This window comes from Mustela nivalis (genome assembly GCF_964662115.1).
Source record: "Mustela nivalis genome assembly, chromosome: 12".
Taxonomy (NCBI): Eukaryota; Metazoa; Chordata; class Mammalia; order Carnivora; family Mustelidae; genus Mustela; species Mustela nivalis.
This window is the reverse complement of record NC_139031.1, coordinates 21,472,604-21,490,617: the sequence shown is the minus strand read 5'-3', so window position 1 is coordinate 21,490,617 and position 18,014 is coordinate 21,472,604. Positions and strand designations below refer to the sequence as shown.

Sequence of the window (18,014 nt, the reverse complement as noted above, 5' to 3'; positions counted from 1 at the left end):
TCTTTCTTTCTTTCTTTCTTTTTTAAAGTACAAAGGTGAATCTGAAAATATGAGGAACCATTAGAAAAATATTAGCTCTGTTCACTAAAAACAGCTCACCACGGTAAATGGATAAACTAAGTGTGGTCCATCCAAGCAATGCAGTATTACTTGGCACTAAAAAGAAATGAGCTATCAAACCATGAAATGTCGTAATAGAAGCTTAAATCCGTATTACTAAGTGAAAGAAGCCAATCTGAAGAGGCTACATCCTATGCGACTCCAACTACAGGACATTCTGGAAAAGGCAAACTATGAAGGCAATAAAAAGATAACTAGTTGCCAGGGGTTGGAGAAGAGGGGACTGAACAGGTCTGAGTACTGAGAATTTTTAGGGCAGTGAAAATATTGTGTAGGATACCATAATGATGGGATATATGTCCAGATACACAGATCTACTACACTAAGAATGAACTCTAATGCAACTACAGCCTTTGGGTAATTAACGATGTGTCAATGCAGATCCATCCGCTGTAACAAATGCCCCACTCCGGTGGGTGATGCCGATAATGGGGGAGGCTGTGCATGAGTGAGGCCAGAAGGATATGGGAAATTCTCTGTACCTTCTCAATTTTGCTATAAGCCTAAAAACTGCTCTTTAAAAATTGTCTTGTTTCTTTTCTTTTAAAGGACTTAAAGTGAGCAAAGAAAACAGAAGCACAAAAGAACCAGCTCAACATCCAGCACAGAGTTATCAAGCCAGTAAGATGGCTCTAAGTGTCACACAACTGACTCTTAGCGACTACATGACATCCAGGTGTTAGCATTATTTAAGGCCAGAGGTCTAAACGTGTTACCACTGGGGTTGCTAAACCAATAAACAGCTGGTTATAAACACTTCTGACCTATATACCACACAAAAGCCCAGGTGTCCCCATGAGTTGATACACAAATTCTGTACTATCGTCTATAATCTCGAAGAATGTATTTGTTACTACTACATGTAGAACTAGCAAGGTATTTACAACTAATATTCAATTCCTACATTTCTTCCTCGCTATTTTCAAGGAAGCTCCTAAGAGAGAAAATTTAGATTAACATTTTAGCCTAGAAACCAAATGGGTTTGGACAAATTTTAGTATCCATTATTTTTCCAGAGGTTGCTTACCTAACAGCCTCAACTGTAAATATACTCTGTTCAAGAAAACAATGTATTGGGGTCCCTTGGGTGGCTCAATCAGTTAAGCATCTGACTCTCGGTTTTGGCTCAGGTTGTGATCGCACAGTTGTGAGATCAAGCCCTGCGTCCCAGCATCCTGTCATCTGTGGGGATCCTGCTTCTCCCCCTCCCTCTGCCTGCTGCTCCCCCTGCATGCGCCTGCTCGCACTTTATCAAATAAATAAAAATCTTTAAAAAAAAAAATTGCATTTCTGGTTAAAACTGACAACTACAATTATGTCAAGATCTTCAGCGAAACTACAAACAGAACTGCTAAAAAAAATATATATGTATCAAAATCGTGAAAAATGAATTCCTTTTAGAATAAATTGTTTCTATGGACCAAAACAATGATTCTTTGCTCAAATTAGCAGCTAGTAAGAATATATTATTTTCTCTTGAGTTAATTATATAACTGGTTAATAACAAGAAGCCATGCAGAATGCAATAGCATTTTATCAGTACCCCACCCTAAAACTCTAATAAGACTATAGAATTCTTTCCCTTATGAAGCTTTTAAAACCTTTGTAGCTCACTCTTTAAGTTTATCTTCATTTTCACATATAAATGTTATTACAGATCTGAAAAGAGCCAAATGCAGAAAGTTAAATTTGCCATTTGCAAATTGCTAAACAAACATATCCAACAAATCTGTGTGCTCCCAGACCACATCCTCGTATTTACATCCCATTTTGTTTCCGTAAGGCCATACCAATTTATACTTCATTCAAAATCAAATGTGACTTCTGAACAAAAGCTAGTAATTCAGATTAATGCACTGATACATTATAATTAAGAGTCAAAAACAAGGAGCAGGAAGACAGCAGCAGAGCAGGAGGACCACAAGAAGTTCACCTCAGCCCACAAACACCTAAATACCCTCAGAAATTGACCTGAAGACTGACAGGACAAACTCTACAACTAAAGGGAGAGAAGAGGCAACATTGAAGGAGGAATCTAAATTAAAAAAAAAAAAAAAAATTTTAAGAACAAAACAAGGGGACAGGGATAGGGTGACTGGGTTATGGACACTGGGGAGGGTATGTATAAGCGTGATTATTCACAGCCCTGTACACCCAGGGCAAATAATACATTACATGTTAATAAAAAATAAAGTAAAATAAAATAAATAAAAACACTACCACCACAACACACACACACACACACACCCCAAAAAACAGAAACTCCTTCTGTGAGTAGAACCTAATTCCCCTTGGGTTCTTGAGTGTCAGCTACACTTAGTGACTATCTTCCAAACAATAGAATACTGAAGGAAAAAGTAACTTTACAGGAAAAACCTGTCAAGCATCACTAAAGCCCAGTGGATCAAAGTTAACATCACCTGTGATGTCGTAAGGACACAGGTGTGCCCCTCATACAGCCCATTTGTGATGAGAAGGGCACTTCACCTCTGTGGTATTCTTTCCAAAACCCCACAATGATTTTGGCCAATTTTAATATCTTTCTATTATTAGGTCTTATCATGGGGATGTGGGGGGGCAGTAAACAGAAATTGAAGAATACTCCAAAGAAACACCTGACCAGTACTCTGAGCAGTGAGCAACTGTCACAGACTAGAGATACTAGAGAGACATGGCCACTACATGTAATGTGGTATCCGGGATTCAATCCTGGAATCGGAAAGAACATTCTTGGGAAAACTGGTGAACTCTGAAGAAAGCCTGCTAACATACCAACCAACCACTGTTAGTTGCTCTTACCAATGTGTCTCTGTAATGTAACGTAACATAACACAGGGGGACTGGGGCGCCTGGGAAGCTCAGTGGTTAAGTGTCTGCCTTCGGCTCAGGTCATGATTCCAGGGTCCCTGGATCGAGCCTCACATCTGGCTCCCTGCTCAGCCGGAAGCCTGCGAGAGTCGTCTCCTGCTTGTGTTCCCTCTTGCACTGTCTCTCTGTCAAATAAAATCTTTAAAAATAAAAAGAGTACTAACAACATAGGCATAACTGGAACTGAAGTGAGGTACAGGAACTCTCCACACAATCTCTGCAAATTTTCTGTAAATCCAAAATTAAAAGCTTATCTAAAGAAAGGTAAAAAGCTATCCAACATTAAGGCAAAAACAGCAGAAAATGAGAAAGGCTGCTTATTTCCCAGGCCTTCACCTCAACTTCTAAAAAATTGAGCATCCAGAGGTGTCTGGCTGGCTCAATTGGTAGAGCATGCTTTTGACTCTTGATCTCAGGGTCGTGACCTCAGGCCCCACACTGGATGTGAAGCCTACTTAAAAAATAAAAAAATCCGGGATCCCTGGATGTCTCAGTCAGTTAAGCCACTGCCTTCAGCTCAGGTCATGATCCCAGAGTCCTGGGATTGAGTCCCGCATCCAGCTCCTTACTCAGTGAGGGGCCTGCTTCTCTCTCCCCATCTGCCTGCTTGTGCTCGCTTGCTCTCTCCCTCTGACAAATAAGTAAATGAAACCTTTTTAATAAACAAAAAATAAAAATAAAAAAATTTAAAAATAAATGAAATAAAATTAAAAAGCATCCTAAGTCTTTATACATGCTTGGCTGTCTTAAGACTAATAACTGAAATTACAGTACCATGGAGTAAAACTGATCCATTTTAGGCACCCAGAGTTTAAGCATCAATGAAAATGTCAGCAACTGGGATACCTGGCAGGCTCAGTCTGTAGTGCATGAGTCTCAGGGTCATAAGTTTGAGCCCCATGTTGGATGTAGGGATTACTGAACAAAAAAAAAGTTAGCAACTAAATTTTCTACAAGATCTTCAAAATACCTAGGGAGTATTAAAAGACGTGACAGTAAAATATTAAGTACTGAACTGTTTTAAACTGACAGGATCCTATCCTGGCTCTGGACATATCCTTTTACTCACATGTATTCCATTCCCTAAATTTACCTTTTAAAAACCGAAATATGATTTAGGTAACTAAATACAAAGTTCTGAAAGGAACAGCATGGTGTCATTCTATGCTGATAAAAATTACCTAAGTCAGGCACCATTACATGGCTTATATTACTTTTTTTTTTTAATTATTGACAGGTCAGGGCACTTGGGTGGCTCAGTCATTAAGCATCTGCCTTCGGCTCAAGTCATGATCCCAGGGTCCTAGGATCAAGTCCCACATCGGGTTCCCTGCTCCGCAGGAAGCCTGCTTCTCCCTTCTTGTATTCCAAAGGCAGCAGCTTAACAGACTGAGCCAGCCACCCAGTTGTCGCTAGGCTAAACTGTTTTATTTGATTCTATTTTTCATGTAACAAATGTTGACTACTAAATAGTAAAACTGATTTTTAAGTCAGGAATGAAAAACAGAGTCATTATTTCAACTTTGACTTCTATTTTTGGTATCAATAATGAAAACAAAGTTACCAGAGTTTACTCTCCTAATCTGAAGCAGTATAGCCAGGAATTAGTATTTCTCAAACTATTACTTAAAGCCACAAAAGGCAGGGAGGGGGGGGGGCTCAGTTGGCTAAGCATCTGCCTTCAGCGTAGGTCCTGATCCCAGTGTTCTGGGACTGAGTTCCACATTAGGCTCCCTGCTCAGCAGGGTGTCTGCCTCTCCCTCTTCCTGTACCTCTCCCCACTGCTCGCAAGCACATGCGTTCGCACTTGCTCTCTAATAAATAAATAAAATCTTAAGTATTTTCGGGGGTGCCTGGGTGGCTCAGTGGGTTAAAGCCTCTGCCTTCAGATCATGATCCCAGGGTCCTGGGATCAAGCCCCACATAGGGCTCTCTGCTCAGCAGGGAGCCTGCTTCCTCCTCTTTCTCCACCTCCTCTCTGCCTACCTTGTGATCTGTCAATAAATAAAATCTTTAAAAAAATAATAATAAATAATAAAAATAAATCTTAAGTATTTTTTTAAAGCCACAAAGAACACTGCCTAGAAATAATACAATTAATCTCAACTCAAAAAGCCCTTATAATCCGAAAGCAACCATTGCTTTCTAATACTATTATTCTCATTCCAGGTTTTTTCCAAGTAGAAAAACATGCTAAAACCTATGTAAGTATATTATCTACTAAAATTTAACTTTAAATAATAACAAAAATGTCATCTGAACTTCATCAGAGCTGACAAAACACTGTAAGAATGACATTTAAGAAATAAAACAGCCAGACCTGACAGACTAAAATCCTTATGTTTTATCCAATTCATTCAAATGAATAATAAGCCCCAATTTAAAAGCATACAAATTTTACACTAATTTCTGATTCTATAAAAAAACAATTTCTAATTCTAATGCCCATTAAGCAAATGGAAAGGTAAGACACATACGTATCTATGTCAATTAAGATAATCCAGTACAGGGTGCCTGGGTGGCTCAGTTGGTTGGGCAACTGACTTTGGCTCAGGTCAGGATCCTGGAGTCCTGGGATGGAGTCCCACATCAGGCTCCCTGCTCAGCGGAGAGTCTGCTTCTCCCCCTGACCTCTCTCCTCTCATGCTATCTCTCTCTCATATAAGTAAATAAAATCTTTAAAAAAAAAAGCAGAATCTATTTAAAAAAGAAAAACCATAATCCAGTACAAAGTCTTGTGCCTACATACCAAGTCAGCCCCCAAAGTGGACAGTAAGCACAAGTAAACATGTTATTTCATTAGTCACTCTTTGAATTACAAGATGCAAAGGGGCTAGAATTTAATCTTGGGAATAAGCGCCCATAGGAGTAAGGGACTGTTCCCATTTACCCCGCCTTAAGAACGTAAGAGGATGCTGGATGAGAAAGACCTGAAGACTTCCTACCTTGAGGACTTACAAAAAGAGAGCAGAGTCAGCAGTTTCTGAACCTCAGAAACACTGGCCAGATTATATAAAACTAGCTTAGAAACACTAAATTCTTCAGATGCAAAAAAAAGACTAGGACCTTTAAAATGTAAGAACACAAAATTTATGTCATGTTCCATCGTGTCTGACTTCACTAAACAGAGCTAAGGCAGATCTAAGGCACAACCTATTTTTATTCAGAGCACACATAGCAAAGTTGTAAACTACTATATATTTTTAGCATAAGTTCTAGTTTGATAAATAATTGCTGAACCTCACAAAGGAACTAGGCCAAGTATACTCTGATTTCCAAACTCCTAGGGAAAAAAAAAAATATCTGGCTTCACTGCTACTTCTGGTTAAGACTGAAGGTAAGATACCATAAAGGATCTGGAAAGACCTTCTCTTCAAAGGTTTATTTGTGTACTTTTCTGCCCGTGTATTTAACTTGTGCTCGATTTCTACAAATTAGTCAAAGTATAAATTAGGAATACCAACAGAAAAAGGAAACAGACATACAAATGGAAATATAGGAAAGGAAATGATAGTCTTGATGAGCTACCAACAATCTTCTGACCTATCATGGTTTATCAGTTATAAAACTCAGCTAAATTTCAAAGGAAACACATTAATTATTCAAAGATAGAATGAATCTGGTACACCTAACTATTCTAACCCAAGAGCCTATAGAACGACAACACAGAAGTGTTCTCAAGTATGTAAGTGATTCAATACAGGTATATTCAAATATATGTCATTTGATCATCAAAGACAGCATTCAAGACCTGCCTTTCTTAACTGCCAGGAGAAATGGGCAGCAATCCAGACAAGCAAACTAAAGAACACATTCAAAGGTCTACTTCCTCTCTTTATTCCACCCATAAAACACATCTGACTTAAAAGTATTTTGTTTTTGTTTTTGTTTCTAATCTCTAAGGATACAAATGAATAAAGGGGCAAGAAACATTTTTTTCTCCCTTTACTCATTATGAAGATGGTGGCTGTAGCAAATTGAATGAAATTAGTTGATAAAATTAACGGATGTTAATAATGTCAAATTCTGTTGCCAAGACTGGTGATTTCTGTTATCAAACATGTACCATGTTCTACATTTTAATGTATACTTTGACTATATCAATGTGACTATAGTTTTTAACCCCAAATCTCCAAGATCTACATCATGGGGGATGATTTCATTATAAAAGCCTTAGTCTAAATCAGCAGTATGACCAAGTACTAATCCACAGTTGTGGGACTATATATATATATATATATATATATATAGGCCATATAAAAGTGACTGTTAATGGAAAAAAAAAAAAGTAAATCGTTTCTTTCCTTTGGAGTGAAACAAAAAGGGTTATGTAGTTTCAGGCTGTGCTGCCAAGGAGACTTACTAATTTATATGCAGATTTACATAAATAAGATTAGCAAAAGCATACTGAACATTCAGTTGTCTGTAACATCATAAAAATATAACCAACTATATTATACCCAGTGATCTCTGTTATGAACACAATTCTAACTGAATCACCTTCCTATAGGTAACCACAATGGAAAGGTTTATCCAAATTTTTGAATTTTTAAATTATTAATCAACCTTTCTGAAACTATGCAACATAAAATCAACTGATTAAAGAGCAGTACCCAGATAACCAGTTATACTGGGACCACTAGGACAAAATAACTAAATTTATTTTCACTAAGCTGAGTAGTAACCCATCTGCTTCTGAGGTAACACGAACCAGGCACACTCTGTATCTGCTTTTCTATTTATATTACCTCAACTAAGATTTTATAATCCAAGAAACCTTGAAAAGTGTACATGATAAAAACATAATACATGGAAAAATAAAGGTTTTGCTTAATGTTAAACAGAAAACTTATAATTTACAATATCAATAACAATTTCACACATAGGGATATATCTTACTTTTATACACCTCCCTAAAGTGTCTGTAAGTTAGAGACCAAAAAGTTGAACGTAAGACCTAAGATTCCATCTCCCCCGCCAAAAAAAAAGATTGCATTCGCAACCAATTAAGCAATATTCTAAATCCCTAAATATGGTCCCTCCAAGTGTACCTGTGGTGGGCCCAGAGACAGACCCACCAGCTCTGTCTGTCTTTCATCCTCCAGCCAAGCCTCCCCTCTTCACACAGGTTTCCTACTCCTAACTTCTCTCCAGGGCCAGACCAAAAAATCAGCAGTACCTATATAAAAAACCACCTACCTTTAAACACCCTAGATGCCTAAAAAGCAGGGGAAGGCAAGAAGGTTCCTTCATCCGCATACAGCTGCCCTGTGGGGCTTTCCACCACCTGGCTCTTGAGGATTTGGGTCCTGCCAGGCATAGCAGCTTGCACAAGCACCAGCCTGCAAACCACCAGACACCCTTTGCAAGCATCTGGTGAGGTACAGAGAAGAAACTACAATAGAATCTACACATAAAAATATTAACAGTTCTTCTAAACCAGGATACCTCCAACCCACCTGAGAATCACTAATGTAACAACAATCTCTCCAAAGTACACACTGACTTTTCTGTTTTTCTATATTGCACTTTAATTACATTTTGGCACTCTGAAAATAACACTTTTTTTTTTTTTTAAGATTTTTATTTATTTGACAGACAGAGATCACAAGTAGGCAGAGAGACAGGCAGAGAGAGAGAGGGAAGCAGGCTCCCTGCTGAGCAGAGAGCCTGATGCGGGGCTCGATCCCAGGACCCTGGGATCATGTCCTGAGCCGAAGACAGAGGCCTTAACCCACTGAGCCACCCAGGCACCCCTGAAAATAACACTCTTAATAAACATGCCTAAAGCATCATCCTTGTGTTTGATGATTGAACCAAAGTCTCCCCACCAAATAAAAACGTCACTGACTACAATCTGAAACCCCTCCTAAAACCAGGAGTTTGTCTTTTTTCTTGTCAGCCAAGTTAAAAGTTCCAGCTGCCAGTAATTTGTTAACTGTTAAAGCAACCTGCATGCATACACCTACACATAAATTCAAATGTCTGTCATGTACATGTATAAGAATGCGACAATACCAACTACTACAATGTCTTTTTTTCTTACAGCAATGTCTATCAACCCAAGAATAACTTACACCGAATGCCAAAAAGTAAAAAAGTAAACAAACAAATAATCAAAAAAATCCTATTTTGTTAAAAATTAACTTTAAAAAATTTTCAGGAAAACATTACAGAAGCATATAATCTGTTTGGTTCTGCAAAAGGGGCCATTGGTTCCTGAATTTAGTCCACATGAAAACTGAAGATACTATTAAGACCTGAACAGAGTCCTACATCAATATTTGTAAACAGCTGTAAATGTAACTGGAGGTGCTAAGTAAAACTAACATGTTAAAAAAAAAAAAAAAAAAAACAGCAACAAAAAAACCCCCTTAGCAATATTTTACAAAAAAAGGGAACCATCAACGAAATGTGTGTTTATCTTTTCAGAAAAGGATAGTCCTAACAAATGAAAAAATGAAAGTTATTTGTGACCATAATTCCTGAACTACCATGTCAAAGGGCCACAAAGCAAAAAATATTTTACAATAAAAATTTAATTCACTAATTTTGAATAAAGAGAGAGAAAGTTACAAAACTAGTTTCAACAGATTAGAAATCAGTGCTCTATAATGTTATTTAATGGGATTCCTTTAAAATACAGAACAGGGGCGCCTGGGTGGCTCAGTGGGTTAAAGCCTCTGCCTTCAGTTCAGGTCATGATCTCAGGGTCCTTGGGATCGAGCCCGCATCAGGCTCTCTGCTCGGCAGGGAGCCTGCTTCTTTTTTTTTTTTTCTTTTTTTTAAAAGATTTTATTTATTTATTTGACAGATAGCGACCACAAGCAGGCAGAGAGGCAGGCAGAGAGAGAGGAGGAAGCAGGCTCCCTGCCGAGCAGAGAGCCCGATGCGGGGCTTGATCCCAAGACCCTGGGATCATGACCTGAGCCGAAAGCAGAAGGGAGCCTGCTTCTTCCCTCTCTCTCTGCCTGCCTCTCTGCCTACTTGCGATCTCTCTCTCTCAAATAAATAAATAAAATATTAAAAAAAAATAAAAATAAAAAAATTAAATAAAATACAGAACAAAAATAGTTTAATGTCACAATTTAATTGTGTGTGAAATACAATCATCAGTCAAATTAAATTCAGGATACCTGTTAAGAAGTTGAGCTTATACCTACTCCACGATTTAGCTATTCCACTGATATGTATTTACACTAATGAAAACATCCATCCAAGCAGCTTCATTTGTAATAGCTCCAAATTAGAAATAACCCAAACACCCATAAAGAATAAATGCATAGTGATTTACCTATACAATGTCAGACTACATCAGCAGTAAAAATAACATGGTGAACCTCAAAATCTGATGAAAGAATTCACATAAAAGTACATACTGTATAATTACATTTATGTAAAATTTCAGAAAATGCAAATAATCTACAGTGACAGAAATCAATGGTTGTGTGGATAGGCTTCATGGGTGGTATTTATGTCAAAACTTATCTAATTTATCATTTTATAGTTATGTCAATTATACCTCAGTTTAAAAAAAAATCCAGATACCAGAACTAGTGCTATAGCTCTTGCCAGTCAGAGCTCATTACAAATGTGATATATTTAACCTACCAACTCACAGTAGGCACTCTGAGAAGTACAAAAGCGTCCTTAATTTAAGGATCACCGTTCTCTCTCTCTCTCTCTCTCTCTCACACACACAGCTTAAAACAAAGAGATCAGAACTCATTTGTCATCACTATGACAGGCTGATTGCTTCACTGCTGAAATCACACCAACTAAAACACCACAGAACAAAATGAGAGCACACTGAGTGTGGGGCCCCACAATTTTTAATTAAGTATTTTAATTCAACGGTTACTTTCTTTGATGCAGAAGACAGAAAAAAGAAATTAAATGTTTTAATCCATATGGTTATTTTCTTTGATCTAGTAGGTAATGAAATAACCCAAAACACAAGAAAAGCCGTTTGCACAAGATGTTAATTTCAATCTTATCACAGAAATAGTGGTGAAGAATTAAATCAATGGCAAGGGCATGAAATGACCTATTACATGACCTCTTCGTTATGTTTCATACTTTTAATCAGGAAAATAAGCTGCAAGGAGAAATAAGCAAAACAGGGTACATACAGTATGATCAACAGGTTGAAAATAATATATGGGGTGTAGGAGACTGATAAGAAAAAACACTATAATGTTAGTATTTGAGGACAGTAGTTCTTGAACTGCAGTCCCTGGACCAACACTATCAGTATCAACTGGGAACCTGCAAGAAATACAAGTTCTCTAGACCCACTGAATCAAGACAACTCCAGAGCTAGTACCCCAGCAACCTGTTTTAACAAACCCCCCAAGTAATTAAGATCACACTAAAGTTTGAGAACCACTGTTTAAAGGACAGAATTATGGGTGACTGTTTTCTTTCCCTTTTTGTAACCTATACTTTGCTCAATTATCTTACTACTTATGTAATCCAATTAAGTTTTTTCATTAAAGTATTTTACTAAAAGGTATACTATGGGTCTATAGTCAAGAAGCTATTATACCATAAGCACTTTTACGAGTCTGAACTGCATGCCTAAAAATGCAATGATTCTTGGAATCCTCAACTATTAAGAGTGAACAAGGGGTGTATGGGTGCCTCAAGTCATGATTTCAGGGCTCTGGGATTGGCCTCCTGTCCAGCTCCCTGCTCAGGGAGTAAGTAGACTGCTTCTCCCTCTCCCACTCCCTCTGCCTGGGCTCTCTGGTTCTCTCTCAAATAAATAAAATCTTAAAAAAAAAAAAAAAGTAAACATACTAATTTCATATATATTTGTGTGTATATATATATACACACACACACACAAATCCATATGTACACACACATCTAAAGCAGGTCAAGGTGCTACGGAAATTGCACAACACTAGGAAACCAACCATCCAGGTTTTTCTAACACATGCACACAAACAAACAGGGTTAAGTGACTTTTATGGATCACATTTGCAAAAGATTTTTTCCCCTAAAAGATGAATTTTTAGGCTTGTGTATAATTTACTAGACCTGCACTGCAGGACTCTCCTGTTCTGAAGCTGTGAATGCTTACTCATGTAGGTTCCTGCTCAACAAAGTATCAGCACATTATATTTGTCACCAAAATCTAGGCAGAAAAGACAAATTCAGAACACTGAGAGTTGCCAAAGCTTTAACTTCTAGCTTGAAGACCATAAAACGGTTCCACCTCCTGTCTTATCATCTCACAAAAACAGAGGCTACAGGAAATAAAAGCAAAACACAGGTTCTCTCAATTGACACTGGAGCTAGTTAAAAGATCACAGAATTGTCTACACTTTGAGGACAAATTAAAGAGTAACAAAGACTACTGATTTGGGTATAGAATAACTACTCATTACCAACAAAATACCAAAGTTGATGTGAAAGACAAACAGCTATGTTTTTGTTTCCATTTTTTAACATCCATCTTTAAAATACTAGGAATACAGATCCCCGTAAATCCGTCCCATGGCATAAAATTCACTTTTTAACCTTTCTACTCCTTCAAAAGTCAATTCTGAAAGTAAATACAAGTTATTCAAAAAGCTGCTACATAGAGAGTTGACCTACTATAAACAGCTTCTTCTTTGATTTTTTTTTTAATTGTTTAACTAGTTACATAAGCATCATGACCACCCACTCTGAAATTTTTCACTACTAAAGCCCCAGCACCAAGCCTGGCATAAAGAAGGTGCTCAAATGTTTTATGGGGATGAATTTCTTATTGAAAACTTCTGAAACCCTAAGGCAGACACCCAGGATTCTCTAAGACTTCACTAACACAGTAAATGAATTTAGTAGAAGTCAATGCCCCTTTCTAGCACTCTTCAAGCTTTTGCAGGGAAAATTTACATTTCTACCATACTTTCTGAATCCCTGCGTGAGTCATGGAAGTACATTTAAAGTGGCAGCATACCCTATTTTAAGTTACTGCAACTCCCTCTGGAAAAGGGAATCTTTGAAAACTTAGTATTACAAAGTTCCAAAATCTCACCAATAACAAATACAGCATATGACAAGTCCCCATTATTATCAGGTTCACTTTTCTGATTTAACCTTTAACATTTATTTCTTGTAATCTAAAATCGGGTTTTCCTCTTTCTACCCCTTGCAAATATACTTGATCCTGTAACACTACTCACAAGGCCTCCCCAGCCCCTACTTCTTTTGTATATAAACACACTCTGGTCACACACTCCCATCAGCTGTTTGGTAGCTCCACCCCTCCTCCTTTTCCGGGTAGTAACAGAGCAGCCAATGAGCTGTGAGGAGCTGTGCCTGAGGCCTTTTGCCTGCATACGCTTTTCCAAAACAAGCAGCTCCAGCCTTCAGCAGGGGCCACTGGTTCGCAGATAAAAGGATCACCAGGCTGTGCAACAGGGTGAGACGAGTAACCCCCACCAACAAGGAAACCCGTGTAATCTGAGCTGTTTGTTCCTCCACCAGGGAGAATTTAAACCGATATTCCTTTAGGGCAAATCACGCTTTAAGGTCACCAGAGTCCCAGTTCTCAGACAATCAAAATAATCAGAGATGGAAACCTCAACGCTTGCCAGGCTGGGGACGGCACAGTATAACCTGACTTTGAAAACAAATGGCCACACCATTCACAACCATTCCACAGGATTTGGGTAAACCAAGTTTTTTGACTGGGACACATTTCCTACAGGGCCCAAAAGTCAGTACATTAGTCTCCAGGCTCCTGGATAGGTTTGCACAACCCTCAGCAAAGGATCAGAACAGAAACAATGAATGAGTCAGAGTTTCAGAACATAATCGCCCAGCAGATTATTAAGTGCATCGGTGCAAAACACTCACTCCCTGCATAACTTGAGAGTCAGCTCTCCTCCTACCAACCCGTCACAAAAGAAATATCACCGACTCCCAACAACCACCACAGACAGTGTCTCCAAAAGAACCTAGCGAGCTGGTGGAAAGCAATGGCCAATTAGTTACACATCCCCTTCTTTCCCTACCCCCACACCGCTACTTTCCTACTATATAGGTTCCCTGCCAAGCTGTAAATCGCGGTGGCATAATTACACTCAGGAGACATCCAAAAATGGGCTGAAACAGGAGACTGCAATGAAACCAGCTATCGGCCTCCAAACCAAAGAAATCATCAAGGGGCACTGAGGGGCAAAAAGCAAGTACATTCCTTCAGACCTTCTCTACTTCCTCTCCACCATCTTTCATTTTCAACCCCCGGCCCTTTCACACAATTGTACTAATTTTAATAGTGGGCTGCAAAATTTTTCCTTCAATTTTTTGTTAAATATACCTTGCTCAAAAATTATTGGCTCCATTTGGGCCTACTAATATGAATTCAACAGAGAAAAGAGGCCACAAAACCTCCCATCCCCACAACACACATGCACACACAAAAGGAAATACAAAAATTTTAACTTCCAAACTACGTGAGACCAGAAAATAACCAACACGAAACAAAAATAACCTCTGGCTTTTGAGTCCTGAGACTGTTGCCCTCCTTTCTCAGAAATCTATGATTTTAAAGGGCCGCTGCTTTCTTTTGTCAGAGAGGAGGAAGGTGGGGAAAGAACAGAAGGCCAATGCATCTTTGCCTTTCTTCATATTCTACTAAAAATAAGCTATGAAATAAGCCACTTAGGGGAAGAAAAAAGAGAAAGACACCCTGCTGTTCTTTGTCTGTTTTCCTCTCCCTCTCCACCCCCCACACCCCGACTCCTAAATGCGGTAATCATTCTAGATGCCACAACTACTAAATGAACAAAAGGCAGTGTATGGAAAAGGCATCAGGTCAAGTTAGGCCTCACCCTTTATCCTCAAGCTTCTAAAAATATATATGTATATAATTTGAGACTCTGACATTGATCAAAAACAGCTGGAATTCTCTCTCTACCTCCATCCCAATTAAGCATTAGGTAGAAATTTGCATTAGGTGCGACAGTAACTCTCAATTCTGGATAAAAATAACTCAGATTCTGCCACCATGTCATTTCCTAGTTTCTAAACAAAAATAAAACCCAAAACTGCTTTGTGTAAAATGTACACACAACCATAGTTACAAGTTTTCCTGCAACCTTATGGAAAGCCAACATTACTGGCATCATTCACACATTTACAAAACTCAATCACAGTCACAAACAGCTCGTAAGAATCAATTTCACTTGTGCCTAGACATATTTGGAACATGTATTTTATTATTTGCTCCTCTCTGTAATGCCCCCTCCCACCTCCCAAAAACTCTAAACTTCAAACCCTAAAACTTAGAAGTCAGCTAGAAGTTTTCCTGAGGAGAAAAACACCTTATTCCTGAAAAGAGAAAAAAAAAATCTCTTGCCCAGGCAACTTCCCTCCCATCCCCCACTTCCAAACCAAATACAAAAACTACTTTTTTAAAACTTCAAAGAATTCCTAACTGAGTATTTAACAATCATCATCAACCTCTAAAAGAAGAAAAACGTCCTATCAAAAACAGTACCAAATAAAAGGAAGAAAGAAGGAATTCACCTGAAGAATCTAGCCAAACAACTTGAGTTATATAAACAAAACCCTGCAACAGGGGGAAATGGTGGGGGGATGGGGGTGAGGGAGAAAGAGAAGCAGGAGACAGGACTTTTTAACTGCGTTTCACACACCACCACTCCCCATCCCCGGTTCCCCTTCTCCCCAGGGATTAGCTGTTCAGAACACTGGGCTCATTTCCTCTCCCACCCTCACCCCCCCCCCCAAAGCTCTAAATTACCCCTCAAAAAATTTGCTAGATTTGTCACAGGAACCTTCGCGAATTTCTCGAGCTGGTCATGAAATAATCAGTCTGGACTCCAACCAAAACCACGGCCTGAAGGGCTCTTATCAGTTACAGCTTTCCCACTGCTACCTCCTGAGTACATAAAGTTGGGGTGGGGGTGGAAATAAAGGGTGTCACTTGGTAAAATCAGGGCAGTTATTCCCCAAGAACCTTACCCTCATTGAGGGAGTTTGCTTAACTGGCCAGTATAGGGGCTATTTTGTGAAGGAGAGATCCTCTTTCTCTCCCTCCCCCAGCTGTCATATCCACAATATGGAGGGTGGCTTGCTAGAGGGCCTGGGGGTCCTCACCACATCCAACTATGGGTGGGACAAGCTTTGTCAGTGAAAAACAAAACAAAACAAAACAAAAAACAAACAAACAAACAAAACAAACAAACAAACAAAAAAACGGTAGGGTTCTTTTAGGCACCAGAAAGCTTAACAAGAGTCTCTGATTTAAAACACTCAGAGCTCTTTATTACAATAAGGGGCACGGAGCAGACTACTCTTCCTAATATAGAAAGGAATTAGGGATAAAGGAGGTCACTTGAGTTACCCCAGTTCAAGAAGCATAGTGAATGGAGGGAATGGAGGCATCTCAAGAAAGGAAGAAAGGCTTCACTCTCTGGAATTTCTATCAGGAGTCCCTAAATTCAGAGCGAGGGAACAGGAGAGACCCTGAGGTGGGCACGGTGGTCAAGAGAGGTGGATGGTCCTGCAAAAAAAAAAAAAAAAAAAAGCCGTCTTGGGAATCCAAACGTCGTGGAGGAAAGTCGCAGGCAATGAGGGTGCAGAAGAGGGAGGAACAACGCACATTTCGGGGTGCTGCAGATAAAGGGGGAGCTGAAAAGGCTCTAGGCTCCTGGGAGGTGCCAAGGAGCCGCCGTAGGCACTGGGGGGAGGGAGGAGAGAAAGGGAGCCTCGGACAGTGGCCGGGAGTGCCCCAGGGCCCCTGGCTCGGTTTCAAGGGTGCCCTGGGCATCCTCACACCGCCCCCACTCACAGCCCGAATCCCCCCTCCACGAAGGATACAGCTTGACCACGTCCGTGTCCATCCGCCTCTTGCCCGGACTGGGGGATGACATGGTGTCGCCGCTGCCTCCCCGTCGCCTGCGCCGCCGCCTCTCTCCTTTCCTCCGCCCGTCTATCACGGGCCCCGGGCCCCGGCTCTGAGGAGCCCGCGGCCGCGCCGGCTCCTCGGGGGAGGTGGCAACACCCCCGCGGTCCTGTCCGGTCCCGTCAGCCGCCGCCGCCGCCCCCCGCACGGGGGAACACCGGGCACTGTCCGGCCGAGTGGGGGTGGGGACCCCGCGGCGCCCGGCTCGGGCTGCCCCTCTCCGGCTGTGGGTTCCTCCGCGGCCTGGCCCCGGCGCTACTCTGCGCCGCGCGTCGCTCCCTCCTGCCTGCTCTAGCTCGCTCGTCTGCTCGCCCGCTCACCCTCTCGCCGACTCCCTAGCAGCCTCCACGACAAGCGGACGACTCCTGCTCAGTCGGCCTCTCTACCCCAGCCTCGCTCTGGGCGCCGTGACGTCACCTCTGTGACGTCATCGGCGGGGCGGGCCCAGCTGGCGAAAGGGGTGGGGCGCCGCGGCCGCGGCGTGGCCTTTCCCGGGTGGTTCTGGGAAATGTAGTTCCTCTTTCTCTGGCCCTCACAGCACTGTGCCCCCTCCCCCAACTCCCTCCGCACACTTAATCGCTCAACTGCCAGTGTCGTTATCATCATCATAAACGATAATAGTAAATAATGGCAATATTACATTTGTGTGTTTGGGGGTAATGAACCACCTTCTCATATACACTGTGAAAAAGTCTGTTTATTTGATTTGAGGTGGCAATTACTAGGATAGGCACCAAAATGAGAAAATTCCCACAAGAGCGGGTTCCCTGCACCCTGCACCCTCCTTGGATGGAGAGAATCTGTTTGCAGCGATTGTAGACTATAGCAAGGTTTCCTCAGAGCTTGCAAACCAGGGTTCATCACCCTCCATATAGAGAGGCCCACTATTTCAAGGATTAGACTTGAGGCAGCAAGTTGGCAAGACCAGAAATAATTTGGTAAGAGCATCCTTACCCCACAGAGTATGAGGTAATTTCACAAAGTGAATGACTGATAGAAGCAGAAACACCCCAAATATGCTGTAGTTCAAAGGACAAAGATTGTTCTGTCCTCCACACTCCTGTACCAATGCTATATACTCCATCATTAATTCCATAAA

At 40.5% G+C, this 18,014-nt stretch overlaps 1 protein-coding gene and 1 long non-coding RNA gene across 3 annotated transcripts in view; both read right to left on the bottom strand.

Annotated features, from left to right (window-relative positions):
* Positions 1-17,338, bottom strand: part of UBE2H (ubiquitin conjugating enzyme E2 H) — a 103,112-nt gene extending 85,774 nt beyond the window's left edge. The window contains exon 1 of one of the 2 annotated variants that reach the window (XM_082694048.1): positions 16,831-17,338. In XM_082694048.1, coding sequence (XP_082550174.1) covers positions 16,831-16,883 — 53 coding nt within the window. In that variant the 5' untranslated portion in view covers positions 16,884-17,338. The remainder of the gene's footprint in view (positions 1-16,830) is intronic. The other variant, XM_082694049.1, reaches the window with a different exon arrangement.
* On the bottom strand, positions 13,089-16,824 carry LOC309845742. The gene is made up of 2 exons (XR_014301488.1): positions 16,613-16,824; positions 13,089-16,513 (listed from the first exon to the last, which is right to left on the bottom strand). It is a non-coding gene; the product is annotated as an uncharacterized lncRNA (long non-coding RNA).
* Positions 17,339-18,014: the final 676 nt, after the last annotated feature.